Consider the following 23899-nt stretch of genomic DNA (forward strand, 5'->3'; position numbering starts at 1 on the left):
TATATATATATATATATATATATATATATATATATATATAATGTAAAGTTGTATGTGTGAAGAGATTGTAGAGAAAGTCTCATTAAAATATGTGATGTTTATCTTGATTCCTTCCCAAATATCTCACGAAGATGAAGTGTCCATGATGCTCAATTGTGCAAAGTGGTTGATTGATTTCAAAAGTCACAGTTAAGTTCTGTAAAATGCTATCTGCTGGTTGTGTGAGCCTACGGGAAATGACCAGTGGAGACCCCGTTGCTCACCAACGTGAGAGGAAGGGTATTCGATTACATGGTATTCGAATAGTCATTTACCTTTTTAGGGTTTATCATAGTCTAGCAGTGGTCTTCCCGCCTGCTACGCTAGGGTCCAGGGTTCAATCCTGGCTGTTGGAGGTTTGTGTGTTGTATGATATATATATTTATAATTAACCATCCAACCCATCTCGCAAAAATGTCCATTAGTCTTTTCAGAAAGATTCAAACTATTCCCTGTCGGAACATTTCATCGACATCACATAATTCTGAATAGATTACGTGAATTCAGAAAGGATCCAGAGCTTTTTTTAGGCTGGACAGAATAACTCTGATGTTGCAACCAGTCTTGCCAACCTACGTTATTAGTAGCTGTCTCGAGAGCCTTACCCACAACTTGAGACGCTGGTCCCATGGTTAGCCTAGTCCTGTACTCGGAACTCGTGTAGCTGCTGCGTCTTTTCTCAAGAGAGCCAAACCTCCAGTCATTGTCTTCTCTTTCCATCCTTGCTATCATGTATTCCTCCACAAAGGAGAGATGAGATCGCATCTCTTCAGCAAGTCTTCTCTCTAAAGTTCCATCAACATTAGGTGCATTTTCCTCACTTCTATCTTTGCCATTTACAGCCCGCTCTTCTGCATTACTTTTTCCCCTGGTCGGTGCATGTTATAGCCTCCTGCGACTGTAGGTCAAAGATGCTAAAAAGTGACTGCAAACCATTGGCTCTGAATTAAAAGGGAAATCACATTGTGATATCAGATTGTCTGGTAGATAACTGAATGGTGTGTACGATTACAGATACTTCGGAGAATAACTAATTAAGGATAGGAGTGGGAGAGCTGAAGCTAAAGAGAAGTACATGTAAGAATGGTAAACAAATTGAGACGTATTGAAACACTCGTTGAATGTGGGGAAATATTAAGCGTTGAGTGTGCAAAATGTTTGCAAAAAGTAATACTCGTAGATTGCAGCAAAATGAAGGCTAGATTTCCTCTAGGATCTGCCTTATTGAAGAAATGTACAACACTGGCTGCTGCTGTCTAAGTATCAGTGCACTCACTGAAACACCATGTTTGACGTGTCTTGCTAACGAAGATGATGAAATGTGAAAATGAATTGAGAAGTATTCCCAATATATGTTACCGATATTCCTTCTCGTCTAAAAGAGGCAGCCGGCGTAGAGGAATTCTTCAAGGGTCTCTCAGAGCTTAAAGATGAAAATGACGCACCTTTGTTTGATGTATTACCACATTTTGTCTTCACCATCTTGGCATTACCAGCATCAGAAGCAGAGGGGAGGAGATTCTCGGAGACGGGCTTGATCAGAACGAAGCTTTGCAACAAGCACCTGCCAGCAACACAAGCTTCCCTCCTCCACGTATCAGAAATTGTGAAGAAATCTGGAGGATGTGTGGCATTTCAACCATTGTATATGATACAAAAAAGTTCAGGGAAAATCTGAATAAACCCCTTTTATTTATAACCAATTTTCGTGTGTGTGTGTGTATATATATATATATATATATATATATATATATATATATATATATATATATAATTATTGTTCTTTATACATTAATGATGTGTGAAATACCTTTGTTTGATATCGAAAACATGATTATATATGAAATGCGTTGTGTTCGGGAAACATGGCCACTTCTCAACTACATGAAAGCAAAACCACTGTTGGACCATTTTGTATGCTATTATTCTGTTGCAAGACAAATGGAACAGAAAACCAACGAGCCATAAAGAGGTTGATTGATATGGTAAAGTATGCCATACATACCGTTTTTTCTAAATGCGGCATGTGTGGCACTCTGCTGAAGATCAGTTTACCAAAACACTGGCGGAAGTCATGCATAGCCAGTATGTCTCTGTTTACACCATCGTTCTAACCCGTTTTTACCCAGTGCTACGTGAGTGTAACGTAATGAAAACTGTTTACACACTAGTGAGAACATTGGGTAAGGTTCCTAGATCATCTTCATGTGCCGTACAAGAAAACTGTAAACACTGAGCTTTATTAGCGGTCGCTCGTGGCAGCGAAGAGTGGAAGCCCAAAACATCTCAGACGCCAGCCACACTGAGGATGTTGGATGAACCGTGACGGATTTCTAGATGTTGTAGACAGATGTTTTGATGCTCGCGATGAATCATCTTGAACGGGACCTGGTGGTGGGCCCCATTACCCAAGTGAGTTGTTTTCACATTATCTGTCCCCATATCTATACTTTTCATGATACTTATAGACAGTTTGAGTGAATAGCTACATTTTCTATAGTTTATGCAGAAACGTATGAGTGTTAAAAAAAAGATTTTTTTTCTCGTGATTGTACACAGAAAAATTATTTTCATAACTTTTGTTTCGAAGAAAATCTATCTAGAGGTACTCTCCCCAACCAGCGTTGTATTGACCCTAACGTTATCACGAGATGTTCATAATGCTCACCGTAATCGAAAAAGAAGAATATTAGGCTTCTCCGAGACATCAGGGTGACATACAATGAAGGCTTCCTGCCTGATGGCTAAGAAAATATGGTTGTTCGCTCCCTGACACAAGTCGGTGTAAAGGAATTAGACGAAGTAATGTGTCGTGGTGTGAGCTTACCGACGACCTGTTGGAGAGTGACCAGAGTTTTCTTTTTGAGTTCGTCCAAGTAATGTGGTAAAGTAAGCTACCGATGTGTATCACAAACCTAGCCACCCACTCTTATCGAGTGTAACGCCTTTTTTTCACCTTTGTAGTGTGTAAGGCAGGAAGCCGCATTGTGTGTGTGTGTGTGTGTGTAAACGAGTTAGTCGAAGTAGATTGTCGTGGAATGAACCCACGACGCCAAACTAAAGCGTCCCTCATGGACATTTTTTCTAGCTAATGCCAGATAATCATATTCAACTTGCGTGGCTTATAGGTCGTCAAAATAAAACTTCACATTGAGACTTACTCAAGCTGTCGCTAGACGGTTTTATATAGGTCTTGTGGGGCACATATGTGGGTCGTCATAGTTTCACTTCAGAATATTTCCTCTGGCTAACACTAGTACGGGTTACATGGGTCATCAAGGCAAAGCTTCACTTTGAGAACTTTATTCTGTCCGAAGCCAGACGATTTTATTCAGCTTATGAAGGCTCTACAGGGAATCAAAGTAAAGTTTCACAATGCTGATTTTATTTTAGCCGGTGCCAAACGAAATTTTGCAGCTTTTTTGGGATCCACGGGTCATCGAAATAAAGCTTCGCTTTGGGAATTATATTTTAGGTGACAACAGACTATTTCATTTGGCTTTTGCGGGGTCCGCTGGTCATCAGATTAAAGCTTCACTTTGGGAGTTTTATTTCGGCCAATGCCAGACGATTTTATTTAGCTTTTATGGAATCCAAGAATCATGAAAATAAAGCTTCACTTTCGGAATTTTATTTTGGCCGTCAAACATTTATTTTCAAAAATTTTAGGCTCCACAGGTAATCCTAGGAATACATCACTTCGTGAATTTTATTTCTGGATGATGCCAAACGATTTAATTCAATTTTTGTGGGTTCCAATAATTATCAAAGTGAGGCTTGACCTTGGGAGTATTATTTTGGCCGATGCCAGACAATTTTTTGCATTTTTTCTGGGCTCCACAGATCATCAAAGTGGAGTTTCAGTTTGAGAATCTAATTTTGGCCGACGCCAAACTATTACTTTTAGCTTTAGCTGGCTGCGCGGTGTCATCAGAATAAGCTTCACTTTCTGAATCTTATTCCGGAGGACACCTTACGATTTTATTCAGCATATGCTGGCTCCAAGGGTCATCAGAGTAAAGCTTCACCTTGGGACTTTGATCTTAGCGAACGCAAGACGACTTTGTTCAGCTTTTGAGGGGTGTATGTGTCGTCAAAGTGCAGCATCTCTTTAGGACTTTTTTCCTGGCTAATGCCGGATGATTTTTAATCAGATTTTAAAGTGTCTACGGGTCATCGAACTTTAAGCTTCCCTTTACGATTTTCTGTCGTGCCTCACGCCAGACCATTTTAGTCTGGTTTTGAGGGGCGGACGGGTCGCCAAACTTTAAGCTTCACTCGTGGACTTTTTTCTGCCTAACGCCAAACTATTCTGATCGGGTTTTACGGGGCCCAGGCGTCTTCACACTTAATGCTTCAACCTGGAACTTTTGTTCTGGCTAACGCCAGACGATTATAATCGGGTTTTGCTTGGCCCACGGGTCGTTAAACTTAAAGCTTCACTCTGGGACTTTTCTTGTGCATAAGAGAACTACGCCATACGAAACTCATATACTTGTTTACATAAATCAGTGTTCCTTGTCTACATACTTATATAGGAGTCAGTTACTTTTTGCATTATAATTTCCTTACTCTAAGCTTCAAGCTGTTATCAGTGATTATTCGTAAGAAACGAAGAGGGATTATGTGGCTTTATGAATATAAGAATAAGTTCAGTGAATAATTTGACAGATCACAAAAGTCCCAAGTTAAACTAGAGAGTTACCAAAACCTTTGTGGATGTTACAAAGTTAAATCATTGACTCCGTCTTGCCGGGTTGCCACTGGTCTCGTATAAGTAGTAATCAAATATTTTTTTCCAGTGATCAGTGAATCATCACCCATCAGCACTTTCAAACATTTATGATCCTCATATTTGATCAAGGCTCTAGCATGCTTTATTTGTCCAGTCACATAGATTCTTCATTAAAAATGATGACTTCGACCTTGAAGCTACTTTGCACCTTCTCTGCACTCATATTCATAATATGTGGCACACAGACAGCATTCTTCCACACGATACGCCTGCAGAAACAATGATCGCAATCGGGAATTCTTCCAAATTAAGAGTTTACAAATATAAATGAAGTGAACTTCGCATGGTATCATACGTTCACAGCTACCGGGTAGGACTATTCTCGATTATGTCACTCCGAGGTTAAAGGTCAATAAGCATACGTTAAGAGCAAATGACATTAATTACTGATCTTTTTTCTTTGGGGAATCGATGATACACATGTTGCGGGTGTGTGTTTGGATTTTCCTCGCACAACACAGCAGTGAGAACGTCCGACCATGTTTTCTTGCTTTCAGATTCAGGTGCACTTGAGAAACAGTCGCTTCGTCCCACACCATTTTTTTGAAAAGTATACAACCCTATCCCCTTTATATTGATCAGTTCATTACTATATAAGCTGATTGAAACATATATATGTATTTACATGATACTGTTTCACGAGCTATTACGATATTTTTCAGGTATGGTCATGGCGAAACCATATTCCCGAAACGTGTACTTTGTTTACGTGCAGAAGACAACTTCGTCGCCAGCCAAAACCAACGTGCATTCGTTACGCAGCAGTATCATACTCTGGGGTTCCAGTTCTGATTGATGCTTAGCGTAAGTTTTACTGTATTGCGCATGCTTAGTGTAAAGTTTACCTCTTGCGCATGCTCAGTGTAACTTTTACCTCTTGTGCATGCTCATTGTAACACTTCCCTCTTACGCATGCTGGGCCTGAAGTGGCGCATGCGCACACTTCTTTTGACTTTTATTTGCTTAAAATTAGTGGCGCGAAATAGCTCAGTAAATGTGGAGGTCTCCTTCAGTGTTCATGATTTAGCGGTTAGTATCTTTGAAGATCGGTGTTGGGAACATCTCTTCTCGTAATGGTGCAGTGCAGTACATAAACTTCATGTGTCAATGAATAAATCATAAAATTCGTTATGACAAAATTATAAAGAGACTTTTACTTCTCTGGAGGCAAACTCTCGGTGCTGGATGAACATGAATTCTATGATTTGTTTTTCTTTTTACTGGCTGATATCTGCAAATGTTACAACTTTTATTGTGTGTGTTGCGAGGTGAACTCTGAAAAGGTTGAAGATTCCGTACCATGAAATTAAAGTAAATTTGGAAAGAGATATCACCTACCTAGTCATGGAGGGACGATAAGAAAATTTTCTCTCTTCCCAGACTGAAGCGAGGAAACTGACGAAATGAGCAAAACTGGAATTATCGAGCAGCCATAGTCATCTCCAGCTCTTCAGTAGGAAATTGCTCATCGCTTACCAACACTTCCACTGCACCTAGGTAAGTGATATCTCCATATTGTGTTTTCTATATGGTGTCCGGGGTAGGAGCTCTCTGCTGGAGCAAGTAGAGGTAAACTAGGGGTAGGAGCCTCCTGCTGGAGCAAGTAGAGGTAAACTAGGGGTAGGTTCCCCCTGCTGGAGCAAGTAGAGGTAAACTAGGGGTAGGAGCCCTTGAGTCAGGGATCAGGTCTGTTGCTCGGGTTTACTTGCCCAGGTGGATGACTAGACTCGGGTCGACACTTAGGTCCAGACCGCTGACCTTCAGGTTGGTATTTCTTCACAGTTATTTTGACTAAGGCCGCTTAAAACTGGCTTCTTGATGCAAGACTTGTTTAGACTACACTAGAAGGCTTGGACAGAAGAGGGCACTAGCAACATTTTCTGGCAGTGAATTACTCGTGGCAACGATTCTTTTGATGGATATATTGAATCCTATCGTCTCTCTCCCTTTTATATTGTCACTGCGTGATCTCCCGTAGCTTCACAGTCACCTGATTTTACTACATGACATAATCCTTCATTGCAATAACTATTCAATATTCTATACACCTCCGCCATGTCGCATTTCTGGTATCTGTATACCAGGATTAGTATGTTTTGTTTGTAGCCTTTTCTTGTAAAACAGTTCATTTAGAGAGGCAGTTTCTTTTCCCCAGTTGCCCATCTCTGTTAATCTTCACTAATCATTACACCCTTGTATAAATGACATAACACCGCTATTCATTGAGCCGATCTAGCAGTTCAGAAGCCAATGATCACAGGGTTTCATTCGGCTTCCTGTTTTTCGTATGTATAGTTTTGGATTATAGATAATGACTTGTGGTACAGATCTTTCTTGCACTTGGAACAAAGTTGCTCTGTTCCCATACCATGTCTTACTGTATGGTCGAAGTGTAGCAATTTGCTACTTCTCTTGTGAATTTAAGAAAAGTTGTCGGTCAAGATACATGCTAATCTGTACTCAGATATGCGAAGAGTTGCATTCTAACTTTCACTTGAGAATTAGACAGTCCAGCTGCAGTCGTCTGAGGAAAGTTCCTCTGTCAGTACTGCTTAGAGACGATTTTGAGTTGACTTTCATATGTGTGTAGTTAGTACTTCACCAGTTACTGTGTTTTACACCATTCTTTTGTGTTGTCTTTGGTAAGTTTTATCATTGATAGTTTTTGGTTTTCGATGTTAAATGTAAGACTGATTCTATACAGATTTATGCTGGAGGAAAGCCTCTTTTGCGCATGCTCGGCCAAAATTTTTATTTCGCTCTTGCCCAGAGAAAGCTTCACCTGTAGCGAATGCTCTCCAAAAATTTTCCTTTAGCGCATACTCATTAAAATTCACCCCTTCGCATGCTCAGCGTAAATTTTCCCTCTTGTTCATGCTCGGCCTGAAGTGACGCATGGGCACATATCTGTTGACTGTGATTTGCTTAGAATTAGTGGCGCGAAACAGCTCAGTGAGTGTGAAGGTCGCTTTTTCAGTGTTCATGATCTATCGGTCAATATCCTTGAAGATCTGTGCCGGGGGAATATCTCTTCTCGTAATGGTGCAGTGCAATACCTGAACTTCAGGTGTCAATGAATAAATCATAGAATTCCTTATGACAAAAAGTAAAAAGAAACATTTGCTTCTATGGACGATGGTTTCCCTGCCATACCTCTCTCGCCTCAAGTTCTGTGGCAACAGTCAAGTCAGTGACCGTATTTTCCCTGCAATAGTCTCTCTTATATCATGCTCAGCTAAATATATAGCTTTTGCATGATCGGCAAGGCGTCATCCAAGAATCTTGAAGAGATAATAGTCGTATGATTATCTTACTGTCACTTGACAGCTCCCAGCAAGCTATGATTACTTGGCTGGGTGACTCAGGGATAGACATATACATATACATATATGATAACGGCTCTGAGATACAAAGCTTTTCATAAAAACTACAAATTTCTATGAATATATGAGGACAGATTTATAGGATAATCATTTGTAGCCGTTGTTCAGACGAAGTGCCAGCCATTCATGACTAACAGCATCATACATTTCAGGACTGTAGTGACCTCAGAAGATTGACAAGAGACGCATCACGACAATATCGTTTGATTACCCCCAAAGGTGAGTTGTGGCAAATGAACGTTACATTCTCCCGTGTAATAATTTGCTCCACTGGAACATCTGTAGCAAAATCGTCATCAAAGAAGTTAACAGAAAGGGAATAACCTATGAAAAGTCCACTCATTCCTCTTGAGCTTAAAGGTATTGTATTTATAGTTGGAGACGGAGTCACTGAAGGAGGAGGAGTGGAAGCGGCAGCAACATGAGTCGTCGGGGCAGCGGACCTACATGTTCCTCACCCTCCAGCACCTCCAGGGTATCCTCTACACCCTCATCCTCGGCTGGGCCGACAGCGTCGTCGTGTTCCTCCTGGAGCTGCTCAGGCACCGCTCCTCTCGCCGCTAAGAGCCAGGCACTGCTGGAGCTGCTACGGCATAGTTGTGTTGATGTTAAGAGTCAGACACTGGTAGTGTTGCTCAGGCATCACTGTAAGAAGGCAGGCACTACTGCACCAGCACCAGTGCTGATAGGATCCTCACACAAAGCTGTGTAGGTCATGTTTCCCTCATCGCAAGGTGTCCATCATTGGTGGAGCTGCTCAGGTACCAGTGCTCTTGCCTCTGCCACTAGCGAGAGGGAGGACTTAGGTAGTAGTGCATTGGCTCCTCCCATGACCCCTGCAAATTGAAGGCGTACTAATCTGACTACACTTTATTATGTGACTCTGCCACTAGTGAGAAGGAGGGCTCAGATGGTAGTGTATTGGCCCCTCTCAGTACCCCAGCTAACTCAAGGGTTGTCCCGTTAACACATTGGCACTTCTCCTCTGATATTTAAGGCACTGTTACCCTCATATACCAAGCATTGCTCACTGTTTTTATGATTGGCGTGTCAAGCATTGTTCCCCCACAGACCACCGGGAAATATAGAACTCTGGTGGTAGAAGGTCACATATCCTGGACTTAGTAATAATTAATCATTAATCAGCACAAAACACTCAGATGTCGGTCCGCATGTGTGTTGCAACGTATTGGTCCTTCTAAACTCAGGATTTCCATATTGTTAGGACATTCCAGCACGAGTTACAACTTTCAGCAGTCAATATGATTAACAACTGCAGATTATAATCTTGAGTAAATATATGTGGATCAACTACAGCACATTTTGCAATCTAATCTTATAAAATTAGGCTTACAGTAGTTATACTTGATTATTCCAGTGTTCTATATTTCAATGTTTAAGTCAACTATGTATATGCTTGTGAGAAGGTTTTAATAGAATCAGTATGACCATGAAAATTTAACTAAGGTTGGTGCGTAGGATTTCATAATGGCAGACACAGAAAGGCACTGGAGTACCACTGTAATGTTTAGAAGCTGGAATGAATGATAGGTGGGCAGACCAAGCCACAGAGATGAGGAACTTGGCTAGTACACTTACATGGGTTTGTTCCCCTATACACTGGTTAAGATGGGCTGGTTAGTACACAAAGAGTAGTGGGTCATCCTCTACACAGGTGAGGGTGGGCTGTTAGTGCACAGATTAGTGGGTTATCCTCGGTACAGGTAAGGGTGGGCTGGTCAGTGCACTAAGAGCAGTGAGCCACCCTCTACACTGGTTAAGGTGGGCTGGTCAGTACACTAAGAGTCGTGGGTCATCCTCTACACAGGTGAGGATGGGCTGGTCAGTACACAGGCATGACTCGATTAACCATAACACAGACAGTGACTCCCCTTGACCACTCCGACAGTCACTCTAAGTGAAGGCCACTTTGTTCAATTAACTTTAGTTTAATATTAAACACATCATTCTCCTGTTGAGAAAAACATTGTCGTAATACACTGTGGTGATTGTACTTTAGATAAATTTCAGCATTTATTTCTAGGTGAATAAACAGTTAAATCAGTAAGTCAGGATGTACTCGTCTCTGTAAGAGAATTTGATTTTCTGTAGATTATCCAAGGGCCTAATATCTTGGGCGGCTCTGAAAATGATATGATCCGACTTTCCTTAAATCATCATTCCTTTATGATTTCATGTTTATGTTAAACATACCATGTATTTGGAAATGTTCCAAGCTTGTGTACTTACATTTAGAAATAAATACTGTGTACATTAGACATAGTCTCATTGTATCCTTAAAAGAACCCAAGGAAGGTGAGTGGAAGGTAAGCAAGAATATTGTGGTCTCAGGGTCCTACAGTCTTTAATACGCCACTGATGACAGGAAGATGTTGCAAGCAAAGGATTGTACACTTATGACCTGTACCAAAGTGTATGACATTGCTTGCATAAGAGAGATTCGTTCTCACTGTTGCAGCTACGAACCGGAAGGTGAGTTGTTAGTGGAGGATAAGGTGCGTTAAGGAAAATATAAGCACAACTCAGCCACAATCAGCAAGAAGCCAATTTCACATCGGTGTATTTTACACCATCGTTTATCATCTAACTATAGAACTGAACCGGGGAAAGGCTTTGTATTAAGTTGTCAATGCCACTTTCGGTGTACTGACTAACGTGAGCATTGTTGAAGGAAGTGATACCACTGAAATACGTCAAATGGCTGCGAGGTTGGAACAGGCATATACAGAGGACCTGGAGGGCTGCTTCCCTGATGAATTCCTTCATTATGTTCAGTGCACAAAGGGCAAGTCATATGTGATGACAAGACCCTTTATATGCACTTCGTGAACTAGACACTTCACAACAGGATATGCTTTTGCCCAACATATGAGTTGCTTTGAATATTCATGTGACTGTTATGGCGCCAAATGCTGGAGGGGATCGAGCTATTAGAATATCTAGAAACATACATTCCACATGAGCGTTACTGTATGTTAACCCAGCATGCTATCACCTCCGTGATCAGCTTATATAAGATTTGTGTAGTGTTTTAATTTCATGCTTTAACTGTGAGGAATTAATGGTACTAATGTTGTGCCTGGCGCCCCAAGGTAACTTAATTCTCTCAGGGGTTCCACACGTGAACGGAGGTATGAGGTATCATGTGTTAAGTTGAATTCTGGAATTATTTTGTATCTGGTTTTCATACATGTTATCTACGTCTCTAGAGGATGGCACTTTGATCATACCGATGGCATATCCGTCCAATCGCGGAAGATCTGTTTGGGGAATATTTTTCTCTCAGACTAGTGTGGTGCCAGTCTATTACGAAAGTGATATTGAGTACTGACCTCAGCGATCAGATAGCGTCACAATAATTACCTGCTCTGCGTCTGACATCTCCTCTGATGACATTTTGTTTTGATATTTTCGGCAAAGAAGAGATGGTAAGTTCCACCGAAATTTGAAAGATTCCAAAAGGTGGTGTTATGACATTTTGTTTTGATATTTTCGGCAAAGAAGAGATGGTAAGTTCCACCGAAATTTGAAAGATTCCAAAAGGTGGTGTTAATGGTCACAATAACACCATAAAAGAAGTATACATATTAATACAATGATCAAAATCAAAGCACATGATTATCAGTATAAGATCGCTTTACCATTAAGCACATTTTACTTAATGTGTCACCTACGAGAAAGTTTTTACCCTAACCGTACTCTACACGTTCTCCTTTACAAGTTACGAGCTTATCCATAAGATAACGTTAGTAACCTTTAGTAATCTAGGGTAGTTACCCTTCTCAAATACATTCTCCGTCGTTCAAATTTTAAATATGTGACGTCATATGTTTGTCAGTTAACCCGGAGCACTGGTGGCTTACGGATGTATCCAGTGTGTCTCTGTGTTTGTACACTGGTTTTAAACCCGTTTTTTTTTTTCGGACAGTGTTACGGTGTGAGAACTGTTGACATACCAGTGGATATAAGAACAATGGCTAATGATCCTAAAGCGTCTTTATCTGGTGTACAGACATTCAGAGAGTGTAAACATTCAATTGTCGATGCCATGAAGATCACACACACACGCACACACGCGTTCGTCACAAGAGGCAGCCAAATGGAGGTCAAAGTATTATACTGCTATACATTTGGATGGAGAAATCATACTGAGGACGCTGCATGACCTGGACGAGGTAAGCAAGTTTTCGTTGAAATCATAAGACATGTTTGACGCCGTCGGTGAATCACTGAACGAAACCCAGAACGCAAGTGGTTAGAGCTGTTGCCGTATGATTCATCGTCAAATCCTTATTATGCTTTACTTCTGGTGAAATTTATAGACGATATGAGTGGATAGTTAGGTTATCTATACATTACGTAGAAGCTGTACATTTTTACATATGAGCATAAAGAATATACTTTGATTACGTGATTACGTATCGAGATATTTTTTTCATATACGTCTATCTAAAAGAAACTCTAAGTGAGCTTTGTATGATCATTTTGACGAAGAAATAGATAATATTGTCTGATATAGAGTGTATATTATCTGAAAAGACGTCAACATGTTTGGTTGGTAGGGTGAAGTACATGGAGACCCGAGACCGTGAGCGGGTGGGAGCCGCCGGCCTCAGACCTGTTAACACGCCTCTGGATTCCAGCCCAAGTTTTCATCTCAACTTTTTTACACGTTGTATTTATATATGTTGGTGACATCACCTGATGTTGTGACGTCACTGTTCCATGATTAGGTCGGCTTGATGACGTCGACTTCAAAATGGTTTTGACGTCAGCATAGAAATGTTAGGAAGATTTGATCATATATTTCTTACTGTTTACTCTTTAGTAATGTTTCCTCCTGTGCTGCGTTACATAGGCTGAGTTTATCATCATCTTTTAGACCAGTGGATTTCACTCACGTGTACGTTTTTCATATGTTAAGTGGTATAAGATTTATATTAAGTCTATAGTATCCTATAACTTGTTATAGGTGGGATCTTATATAATGATAATTCTTCTTTTTTAACAATACTGCCATTCTTTATGACCCCTTGATATGCCTTACTATATAGTAACCTGTTGCCTCTTATTGAACCTATAGTATGTCTTCAACTGTACCTGTAGGTTGTGTTTCGCTGTAACTACCGGTCATCTTCTGCTGTACTTAATCTGCGTATTCTGCTGTACCTACAGGTTGTCTTCCACTGTACCTTCAGGTCATCTTCTACCGTACCTCCAGGTTGTCTTCTACTGTACCTACAGGTCGTCGTCTACTGTACCTACAGATTGTCTTCTACTGTACCTACAGATTGTCTTCTACTGTACCTACAGATTGTCTTCTACTGTACCTACAGGTCGTCTTCTACTGTACCTACAGGTCATCTACTGTACCTACAGGTCATCTTCTACTGTACCTACAGGTTGTCTTCTGCTGTACCTCCAGGTTGTCTTCTACTGCACCTCTATCGTCGTCTACTGTACCTACAGGTCGTCTTCTACCTTACCTCCAGGTTGTCTTCTACTGTATCTACAGGTCGTCTTCTACTTTACCTCCAGGTTGTCTTCTACTGTATCTACAGGTCGTCTTCTACTTTACCTCCAGGTTGTCTTCTACTGTATCTACAGGTCGTCTTCTACCTTACCTCCAGGTTGTCTTCTACTGTATCTACAGGTCGTCTTCTACTGTACCTACAGGTCGTCTTCTACTGTACCTGCAGGTCATCTTCTACTGTACCTCCAGGTTGTCTTCTACTTTACCTGCAGGTCATCTTCTACCGTGCCTACAGATTGTCTTCTACTGTACGTACAGGTCGTCTTCTGTACCTACAGGTCATCTACTGTACCTACAGGTCGTCGTCTACTGTACCTGCAAGTCGTCTTCTACTGTACCTTCAGGTCGTCTTCTACTGTACCTACAGGTCGTCTTCTGCTGTACCTTCAGGTTGTCTGCTATATCTTTTGGTTGTCTTCTGCTCCATCATCAGGTTGTCTTCTCCTGCAGCTCCAGGTAGTCTGCTATACCTCCACGTTGTCCCCTGCTCCACCTCCAGGTTTGTCTTCTGCTGTACCTCCAGGTTTTCTTCTGTTGCACCTCCAGGTTGTCTTCTGCTGCACCTTCAGGTTGTCTTCTGCTGAACCTCCAAGTTTTCTTCTGCTACACCTGCAGGCTGTCTTCTACTGCACCTCCAGATTGTATTTTGCTGTACCTCCAGGTTGCCTTCTGCTGTACCTCCAGGTTGTCTTCTGCTGGACCTCCAGGCTGTCCTCTGCTGTACCTCCAGGTTGTCTTCTGCTGCACCTTCAGGTTGTCTTCTGCTGGACCTCCAGTTTGTCATCTGCTGTACCTCCAGGTTGTCTTCTGCTGTACCTCCAGGTTGTCTTCTACTGCGCCTCAGGTTGTCTTCTGCTACACCTCCAGGTTGCCTTCAGCTATACCTCCAGGTTGTCTTCTGCTGCACCTTCAGGTTGTCTTCTGCTACACCTCCAGGTTGCCTTCAGCTATACCTCTAGGTTGTCTTCTGCTGTACCTCCAGGTTTTTTTTTCAACTGGACCTCCAGGTTGTCTTTTGGTGTACCTCCAGGTTGTCATCTGCTGTACCTCCAGGTTGTCTTCTGCTGTACCTCCAGGTTGTCTTCTTCTGCACTAAAAAGCTGTTTCCTCCTCCTCCAGGTTTTCTGCTGCTGTACCTTCAGGTTGTTCTCTGCTGTTCCTTCAGATTGTCTTCTGCTATATTTTTTTTTTCTTTTTAACTATTGCCAGTTAGTAGTGTGAGGTGAGGGAAGGTCTATCTTCTGCTGCACCTGTAGGTTGTTTGCTGTAATTCCAGGTTGTCATCTGCTGTACCTCCAGGTTGTCTGCTGTACCTCCAGGTTGTCTTTTGCAGTACCTTCAAGCTGTTTGCTTCACCTCCAGGTTTTCTTCTGCTTCACTTGAAGGTTTTCGTCTGCTGTACTTCCAGGTTGTCTTCTACTGTACCTCCAGGTTGTCTTCTGATGTACCTCGAGGTTGTCTTCTGCTGTACCTCGAGGTTGTCTTCTCCTGCACCTCCAGGTTGTATTCTGTTGTACCTCCAGGTTTTTTTACGGACCTCCAGGTTTTCCTCTGCTGTACCTCCAACTTGGCCTCTCCTGTACCTTCAGGTTGTCTTCTGCTGCACTTACAGGTTGTATTCTGCTGTACCTCCAGGTTGTCTTCTGCTGTACCTCCATGTTGTCTTCTGCTGTACCTCCATGTTGTCGTCTGCTGCACCTCCAGATTGTCTTCTTCTGTACCTCCAGGTTGTCCTTTGCTCCAACTTCAGGTTGTCTTCTGCTGCACTTACAGGTTGTATTCTGCTGTACCTCGAGGTTTTCTTCTGCACCTCGGTTGTCTTCTGCTGCACCTTCAGGTTATCTTCTGAACCTCCAGGTTTTCTTCTGCTACACTTCCAGATTGTCTTCTACCGCACATCCAGGTTGTATTTTGCCGCACCTCCAGGTTGCCTTCTGCTGTACCTCCAGGTTGTCTTCTGCTGCACCTTCAGGTTTTCTTCTCCTGCACCTCCGGTTTGTCTTCTGCTGCACCTCCAGGTTGTTTTCTGTTGCACCTAAAGGTATTCTTCTGCTCCATCTTCACGTTATCTTCTGCTGCACCTCCAAGTTGTCTTCTACTGGACCTCCAGGTTGTTCTGCCATGCCTCCAATTTGTCTTCTGCTCCATCTTCAGGTTGTCTTCTGCTGCACCTCCAGGTTGTCTTCTGCTACACCTCCAAGCTGTTTCCTCCTCCTCCTCCTCCAGGTTTTTTACAGCTGTACTTCCAGGTTGTCGTCTGCTGAACTTCCAGGTTGTCTTCTGCTGTACCTTCAAGTTGTCCTCTGCTGTACCTTCAAGTTGTCTTCTGCTGCACCTCCACGTTGTTTGCTGCACTTCCAGGTTGCCTTTTGCTGAAACCCAGGTTGTCCTCTGATGTACCTCCAGGTTATCATCTGCTATACCTCCAGGTTTTCTTCTGCTATACCTCCCGGTTGTCTTCAACTGGACCTCCAGGTTGTCCTCTGCTGTACCTCCAGGTTGTCTTCTGCTGAACCTCCAGGTTTTCATCTGCTGTACCTCCAGGTTGTCTTCTGCTGCGCCTACGGTTTTTCTTCTGTTGCACCTCCAGTTTGTCTTCTGCTGCACCTTCAGGTTGTCTTCTGCTATACCTCCAGGTTTTCTTCTGCTCCATCTTCAGGTTTTCATCCGCTGCACCGCCAGGTTGTCTTCTACTGGACCTTCAGGTTGGTCTTCTGCTATACCTCCAGGTTGTCTTCTGCTCAATATTCAGGTTGTCCTCTGCTGTACCTCCAGGTTGTCTTCTGCTGTACCTCCAGGTTGTCTTCTGCTATACCCCTGTAATTGGATTTGGCGCCTCCAAAGGGGATTTAGATTAAACCTACAATTTCCCCTCTTAATTTTAAATGCCGCGACGCCAGTCTATTGGCTTTTGGCACCACCAAAGGGGCTTTAAAGTAAATCTTCAATCTGTCTCTTTCCCTCTGGATGACGCTATGCCCCTGCAATGGCCTTTGGTGCCGCCAAAGGGGATTTAGATTAAGCCTTGAATTTCTTTCTTTGTTTTTGGATGCATCTACACCACTCTATTGCCTTTGGCACCTCCAAAGGGGCTTTGTAGTTAATGTTCAAATTGTTTCTTTCCCTTTGGACGATGCTATGCCCTGTAATGACCTTTGGCGCCCCAATAGGGGATTTGAATTAAACCTTCAATTTCTCTCTTTATTTTTGGATGCCGCCACGCCACTCTATTGGCCTTTGTCACCCTCAAACGGGCTTTAAAGAAAACCTTCAATTTGTCTCTTTCCCTCTGGATGCCGCTATGCCCCTGTAATGTCCTTTGGCGCCGCCAAAGGGACTTTGAATTAAACCTTCAATTTCCCTCTTTATTTTTAGATGCCGCCGCGCCTTTTTATTGCCCTTTGGCACCCCCAAATGGAATTTAAAAAACATTCAATTTGTCTCTTTTCCTCTGGATGCCGCTATTCCCCTGTAATGGTCTTTGGCGCCGCTAAAGGGGAATCAAATTCAACCTTTAATTTCTCTCTGTATTTTTGGATGCTTCCACGCCACTCTATTGGCCTTTGGCACCCCCAAAGGACCTATAAGGTAAACCTTCACTTTTTCTCTTTCACTTTGGATGCCGCTATCCCCCTGTAATGGCTTTTGGCGCTGCCAAAGGGGATTTGGATTAAACCATCAATTACTCTTTATTTTTGGATGTCGCCACGCCACTCTACTGGACTTTGGCACCCCCAAAAGGGCTTTAAAGTAAACCTTCTGTTTGTTTCTTTCCCTCTGGATGCCGCTATGTCCCTGCAATCTCCTTTTGCGCCGCCAAAGGGGGCTTTGAATTAAACCTTCAATTTCTCTCTTTATTTTTGGATGCCGCCAAGCCACTCTATTGGCCTTTATCACCCCCCCCCCCCAAACGGGCTTTAGATTAAAACTTCAATTTGTCTCTTTCCCTCTGGATGCACCTATCCCCATGTGATGGCCTTTGGCGCCGCCAAAGGAGATTTAGATTGAACCCTCAATTTCCCTCTTTATTTTTGGATGCCTCCTCGCCACTCTTTGGCCTTTGGCACTCCCAAAGGGGCATTAAAGTAAACTTTCCATTTAATTTTTCTTTTTATTTTTGGATGCCACCTTGCAACTCTGTTTTACTTTGGCACCCCCTTAGGATCTTTTAAGTAAACTTTCAATTTCTCTCTTTCATTTTAGATGCCGCTATTCCCCTGTAAAGGCCGTTGGCGACGTCAAAGGGGATTTAGATTAAACCTTCATTTTCCCCTCTATATTTTTGAATACCTTCACGCCACTCTCTTCCCCTTTGGCATAACCAAAGGAGCATTAAAGTAAACTTACCTTTTGTTTCTTTGCCTTTGGATGCCTCTATGCCCCTGTAATTATCTTTGGCGCCACGAAAGGTGATTTAAACTCAACCTTTAACTTTTTTTTAATTTTTGGATGCCACCATGCCACTCTATTGGACTTTTGTACTCCCAAAGGGTCTTTTAAGTAAACTTTCAATTTGTCCCTATCCCTTTAGATGCCACTATTCCCTTGTAGAGGCCTTTGGCGACGCCAAAGGGGATTTGAATTAAACCTTCAATTTCCCTCTAATTTTTGTATGCCTCCACGCCACTCTCTTGTCCTTTGGCACCCCCAAAAGGCGTTAAAGTAAACTTTCCTTTTGTCTCTTTACCTTTGGGTGCCTCTATGCCCCTGTAATTGTTTTTGGCGCAGCCAAAGGGGATTTAAATTAAACCTTTAATTTGTCTTTTTATTTTTGTATGCCAATATGCCACTCTATTGGACTTCGCCAGCCCCAAAGGGTCTTTTAAGTAATCTTTTAATTTGACTCTTTCCCTTTTTATGCTACTATTCCCCTGTAATGGCCTTTGTCGACGCCAAAGGGGATTTAAATTAAACCTTCAATTTCTCTTATAAATTTTGGATGCCGCCATGGATATCTATTGGACTTTGGTACTCCCAAAGGGTCTTTTAAGTAAACTTTCAATTTGTCTCTCTGCCTTTGGATGTGTCTATGCCCCTGGAATTGCCTTTGGGTGTTCCAAAGTCCAATCGAGTGGCATAGTGGCATCTAAAAATAAAAAGAGAAATTAAAGGTTAAATTTAAATCCCCTTTGGCGACGCCAAAGGGGATTTAACTTAAACCTTCGATTTCCCTCTGTATTTTTGGATGCCTCCACGCCACTCTCTTGCCCTTTGGCATCCCCAAAGCGGCAGTAAAGTAAACTTTACCTTTGGATGCCTCTGTGCCCCTGTAATTGCCTTTGGCGCCGCCAAATGGAATTCAAATTAAACCTTTGTCTTTTTATTTTTGAAAGCCACCATGCCACTCTATAGGGCTTTGGCATCCCTAACGGGTCTTTTAAGTAAACTTTCCATTTGTTTCTTTCACACTAGATGCCACTGTTCCCTTGTAAAAGCCTTTGGCTACTCCAAAGAGGATTTAAATTAAACCTTCAGTTTCCCTCTATATTTTTGGATGCCTCCACGCCACTCTCTTGCCATTTGGCAACCCCAAAGGGGCATTAAAGTAAACCGTCCACTCGTCTCTTTGCCGTTGGATGCCTCTATGCCCCTGTAATTGCTTTTGGTGCCGCCAAAGGGGATTTGAATTAAACCTTTAATTTCTCTTTTTATTTTTGGATGCCACCATGTCACTCTATTGGAATTTTTTGCACCCCCAAGGGGTCTTTAAAGTAAACTTTCAATTTGACTCTCCCTTTAGATGCCGCTATTCCCCTGTAATGGCCTGTAGGAACGCCAAAGGGGATTTTAATTAAACCTTCAATTTCTCTTTTAATTTTTGAATGCCGCCATGGCACTCTATTGGAGTTTGGCACCCCCAAAGGGTCTTTAAAGGAAACTTTCAATTTGTTTCTTTCCCTTTAGATGCCACTATTCCCCTGTAATGGCGTTTGGCGCCACCAACGGGGAATTCAATATAGACTTCAATTTCCCTCTATATATTTGGATGCCTCCAAGCCACTCTGTTGGCCTTTCGCATCCCCAGAGGGGCATTAAAGTAAATCTTCTTATTGTGTCTTTGCGTTTTGAAGCCGCTATGCCCCTGTAATTGCCTCTGGAGCCGCCAAAGGAGATCTAAAGAATATTTGGAACAATGGGAGCCTCTCTCTCTCTCTCTCTCTCTCTCTCTCTCTCTCTCTCTCTCTCTCTCTCTCTCTCTCTCTCTCTCTCTCTCTCTCTCTCACTGTATTTCGACACTAAATATCTGGAAGAGTGGGAACATCAAAGCTAATTCATGAAAGTCTCAAAGATACCCTTTCGGTATGTTTGTATTTCAACTTCTTGGATTTCAGTTCTGGATAAAGTTAATCAATTCAGTCTAATGTTTCAGATGTTCACATTCAACAATTCACATGCTGCGCAGATCTTGTCAAAATATTTACTTGGATGTGTCTATAGACCTGACATGCTGATCACAGATCTTGAGAAATTTGAACCAAAAAAAAAAAAAAATGAAGAGGACTACCTTCCATTGAACTAATACATCTTGGACCTAAGGTGCATTTACTACTGCAAAATCTAAGATATAACAACAAGGACACTGATGAATGTGCCACCGATGTCGGCGATTTTTCGTTGTAGTTTGCAGCGAAATGGAGGCTAGATTTCCTCTAGGATCAGTCTTATTGAAGAAAGGTACAGCACTGGCTGTTACTGTCATAAGTATAAGTGCACTTGTTGAAACACTGACATGTCTTGCTAACGAAGCTCCACGGATATTGTAATGGAGAACTTGATGAAATTGGATCATGAGTTGAGAAGTCTTCCCAATATATGTTACCGATATTCCTTCGTTCTCGTCTAAAAGAGGCACTAAAGGAATTCTACAAGGGTCTCTTAGAGCTTAAAGATGAAAATGGCGCACCTCTCCTTGTTGTATTACCCCATTTCGTTTCCAGCATCTTGATCAAAACAGAGCTTTGTAACAAGCACCTGCCAGCAACACAAGCTTCCCTCCTCCACCTATCAGAAATTGTGAAGAAATCTGGAGGATGTGTGGCATTTCAACCATCTTCTGATATGATACAGAAAAGTTTATGGAAAATCTGAATAAGCCCCTTTCATTTATAGCCAATTTTCGTGTGTGTAATATATATATATATATATATATATATATATATATATATATATATATATATATATATATATATATAATGTGAAAAATACCTTTGATATCGAAACCATAAATGGATGTGAAATGCGTTGTATTCGGGAAACTTGGACACCTTCCCAACTACACGAAGACAAAGCCATTGTTGGACCATTTTGTACGGCCTTATTCTGTGGCAGTACACAAACGGAACAGAAAACCAACTCGCCATAAAGAGGTTAATTGGCCACGCCATAAAAGAGGTTGATTGAAATGGTAAAGTGTCCCATGTACACCGTTTTCTGTACATGCCTGCGGTACCCTTGGTGCGGTATGTGTGGCAAACTGGCAACTGTGGTGCTAACAGTGCGTGGAGCAACGCCTGGTTGGTGTGGTCTGGCCGTGAGGTGTGTTACTCTAGTCTATGGCTCCTGCATTATAAGGTAGGTCAGTTTTGACTGGGGGATTTCAGCTTTTTGAAAACATTGATGCCCGGCGAGGATCCTGGGCCGTTCATTGAACGGTGGCAGTTGGGACTGTGTTAAATCAACTCGTGCTTGACATTTCTTTTATGGATGAATTTTAAAGCGTGTTTGGGTACATTATTTGATATGACAAGTATTTACGTTATTGCACTGTTATGTTACCGGTTGATTCTCCTCATCAATACTGGTGGAAGTCCTTTTTATATGTAACAAGTCGGTTTGAGGTCTCTCTCATCAGTTATGGATATGTTTTTTTCCTTCAATGCTTATAGAGTGCATGGGAAGTATTTGGTAAATGCATGTGCATGTGGACCACATGTAACCAATCAGTTGTTATAGTCAGTGGAAGAGATTCAAGAAAGGGCTGAAGTGCTGCGATTGTGACAGGATAATGCATTACCCTGAACAGTATTTGTACTATAGGCTATGATGGGGCTGTTATAGTTGTTATCTGGTTCTGTGAATGATCACTTTCGTCCATCGTTATTGACTTGGTTTTTGCCCTGATGTGTACTTCTTCATGGTCACTTTCATTCCTAGTGACAAGATTTACTGCAACAGTGAACATATTAGATGTCAGGGTGGCCTGGTTAATTGTGGCACAAGAGATGTTTTGTATACTGTAATAATTTAGAATGGGTACTTGAGGTACGATTTTCTTAATCAAAGTGATCGTGTAATTTTGAATTTACTCTCGGCTGCCCTGTAGGACAGTTTTTCATAGACGTCCCACCCTAACAAAACTCTACTATACTATAAACTGGACAGATTGAGTGTTAGGGTTTAATCATGTAACTTAACCAGCATTACACACTATAATTTTTACACACCATAATTGTTCGTAAGACAGGAATAGTTGTGAAAATCTGCTGCCCCACCTTGAGCCGCCACCTTAGGTCATGGACCAGTTAGCCCATTCAGAAATCTGACCCAACATCCACCCAGGAACCCTCAAGCCTATTATAACTCACTTTAATCCACTTATAAATAAGATTGGAACATGTGTAAGACATGTTCTAATTATTAGTGACTAGTCCTTACTTGTAGTTTGTATGCATGCCACATTTTCTCAAGGGACAGATTATCCTAAGCTATGTACAAAAATCTATAGGTAGCACCATAGAACTTTGGTCGCTGTTAGTTATCCACAACACCGGGTTTCCCTAAACAACAAACACTACTGAATACCTCTGAATTGCACACAATAAATATGATGAATTATATACATATCTTCAGAAGGAATGGAGATGTGTGGAACAAGGGTCTTTATATACGAGGCCATTGTAACTAATGAGGTGTCTGCTACTTCAGAAAGAATTGTTTAATGTCTGGTGAAACACATTAACACCACGCCATGTTATGCCTACCATTATTTTTAGCATCACTCTCCCTAGGAGGTTTTTATTTTTTCATAGGTTAGTTAAGGCCTATATCACATGATTACTGTGTGTTTTATTTTTCTTATATGATGTTTATTCTTTTTATGGGAAAGAAATTGATTTTCACTCGAAAAACGTCCATTTTTCAGAGACCTGGAAATATGGTATTATCATATTGAAAATAGCAAAACAGATTCATAAAGATACAGAAAAGTGGTAAGATTTTGAAATGTATATAGATTTCATTGAGTTGGCCTCAAATGGTATTACAGGAGTATTTTACTGATTCTCCTATCTTGAATTTTATGGTATTAGGTGCCACTTGGTGCTTTCAGTTAAGGGATACTGTTTTTAAGGGATACTGTTTTTAAACTGTTACTGTCATGGATGATGATATACATAAGGCATGCCACCATATGTAAATCATTACTAGCGAATGTGATTTATTTCTTTTTACATGGTGTCACCAGTGGGGAGGGCTCTGATAATGTGGGGGAAATTTGGGTTTATTGATTTAAAGTAATGATAATGATAGTTATAATAGTGGTTTATATTTTTTTTCAGGGTGTAAAAACCAGAGACAATGGGTGGTGGGGAACCAGAGGCACTTGATCTCACTCCCAACAAAGATGGTGGTGTCTTGAAAGAGGTGGGTGTAGAAGAAAGTGTGTTAAAAAAAAATTGTAGCTCAAGGTGTTCTGGAAATTACGAATATAGAGAATGATATGTTAAAGGAAGTGATCTTCTTGTATTGGTGTTTTAATTTTTTGCTGTTAGCATTTTTAAGCATCGTAGAGTTTTGCTTGGCATGCCATATTATGAGTCAGATGCCAGATTAGGACATGTTTCTATTACTTTACAGCTTCTGGATTTGTTATAGATATTGATAAACATATACTTCAGTACACTTATTAGATATTAAGATGTTAACCCTCTTGGTGCTAAAAGCGGTCATATCCATTTTGACAAACGGGAATACCCTCACATCCTTGAAAGCCCCACCACATCTTCATGTGTGCTGCCATATGTGAGCAACACCACTAGTGGTTGTGTTTACATATACTCTGCTGTCTGCACCTGCAAAATGTAGCCCCTTGTTTGGAGGTTAGTTTTTTGGTATATGTTATACCTTACA

At 41.5% G+C, this 23899-nt stretch overlaps 1 protein-coding gene and 1 long non-coding RNA gene across 4 annotated transcripts in view; both read left to right on the plus strand.

The window, feature by feature from the left end:
* The first annotated feature begins 1795 nt into the window (after positions 1 to 1795).
* LOC139746687 (uncharacterized) lies at positions 1796 to 10494 on the plus strand. Its single transcript, XR_011712195.1, has 5 exons — positions 1796 to 2451; positions 5497 to 5638; positions 6215 to 6331; positions 8370 to 8436; positions 8593 to 10494. It is a non-coding gene; the product is annotated as an uncharacterized lncRNA (long non-coding RNA).
* Positions 10495 to 12283: 1789 nt separating this feature from the next.
* The window catches only part of LOC139746715 (peptidyl-prolyl cis-trans isomerase FKBP4-like), a 58265-nt gene continuing 46649 nt past the window's right edge, over positions 12284 to 23899 (plus strand). The window contains exons 1-2 of one of the 3 annotated variants that reach the window (XM_071658201.1): positions 12284 to 12413; positions 23329 to 23413. In XM_071658201.1, the coding sequence (XP_071514302.1) occupies positions 23348 to 23413 (66 nt within the window). In that variant the 5' untranslated portion in view covers positions 12284 to 12413; positions 23329 to 23347. Of the gene's footprint in view, positions 12414 to 21205; positions 21344 to 23328; positions 23414 to 23899 lie in introns of those variants that run through there. The other 2 variants (XM_071658200.1, XM_071658202.1) reach the window with 2 other exon arrangements.

This window comes from Panulirus ornatus, chromosome 66 (assembly GCF_036320965.1).
Source record: "Panulirus ornatus isolate Po-2019 chromosome 66, ASM3632096v1, whole genome shotgun sequence".
Lineage (NCBI taxonomy): Eukaryota > Metazoa > Arthropoda > Malacostraca > Decapoda > Palinuridae > Panulirus > Panulirus ornatus.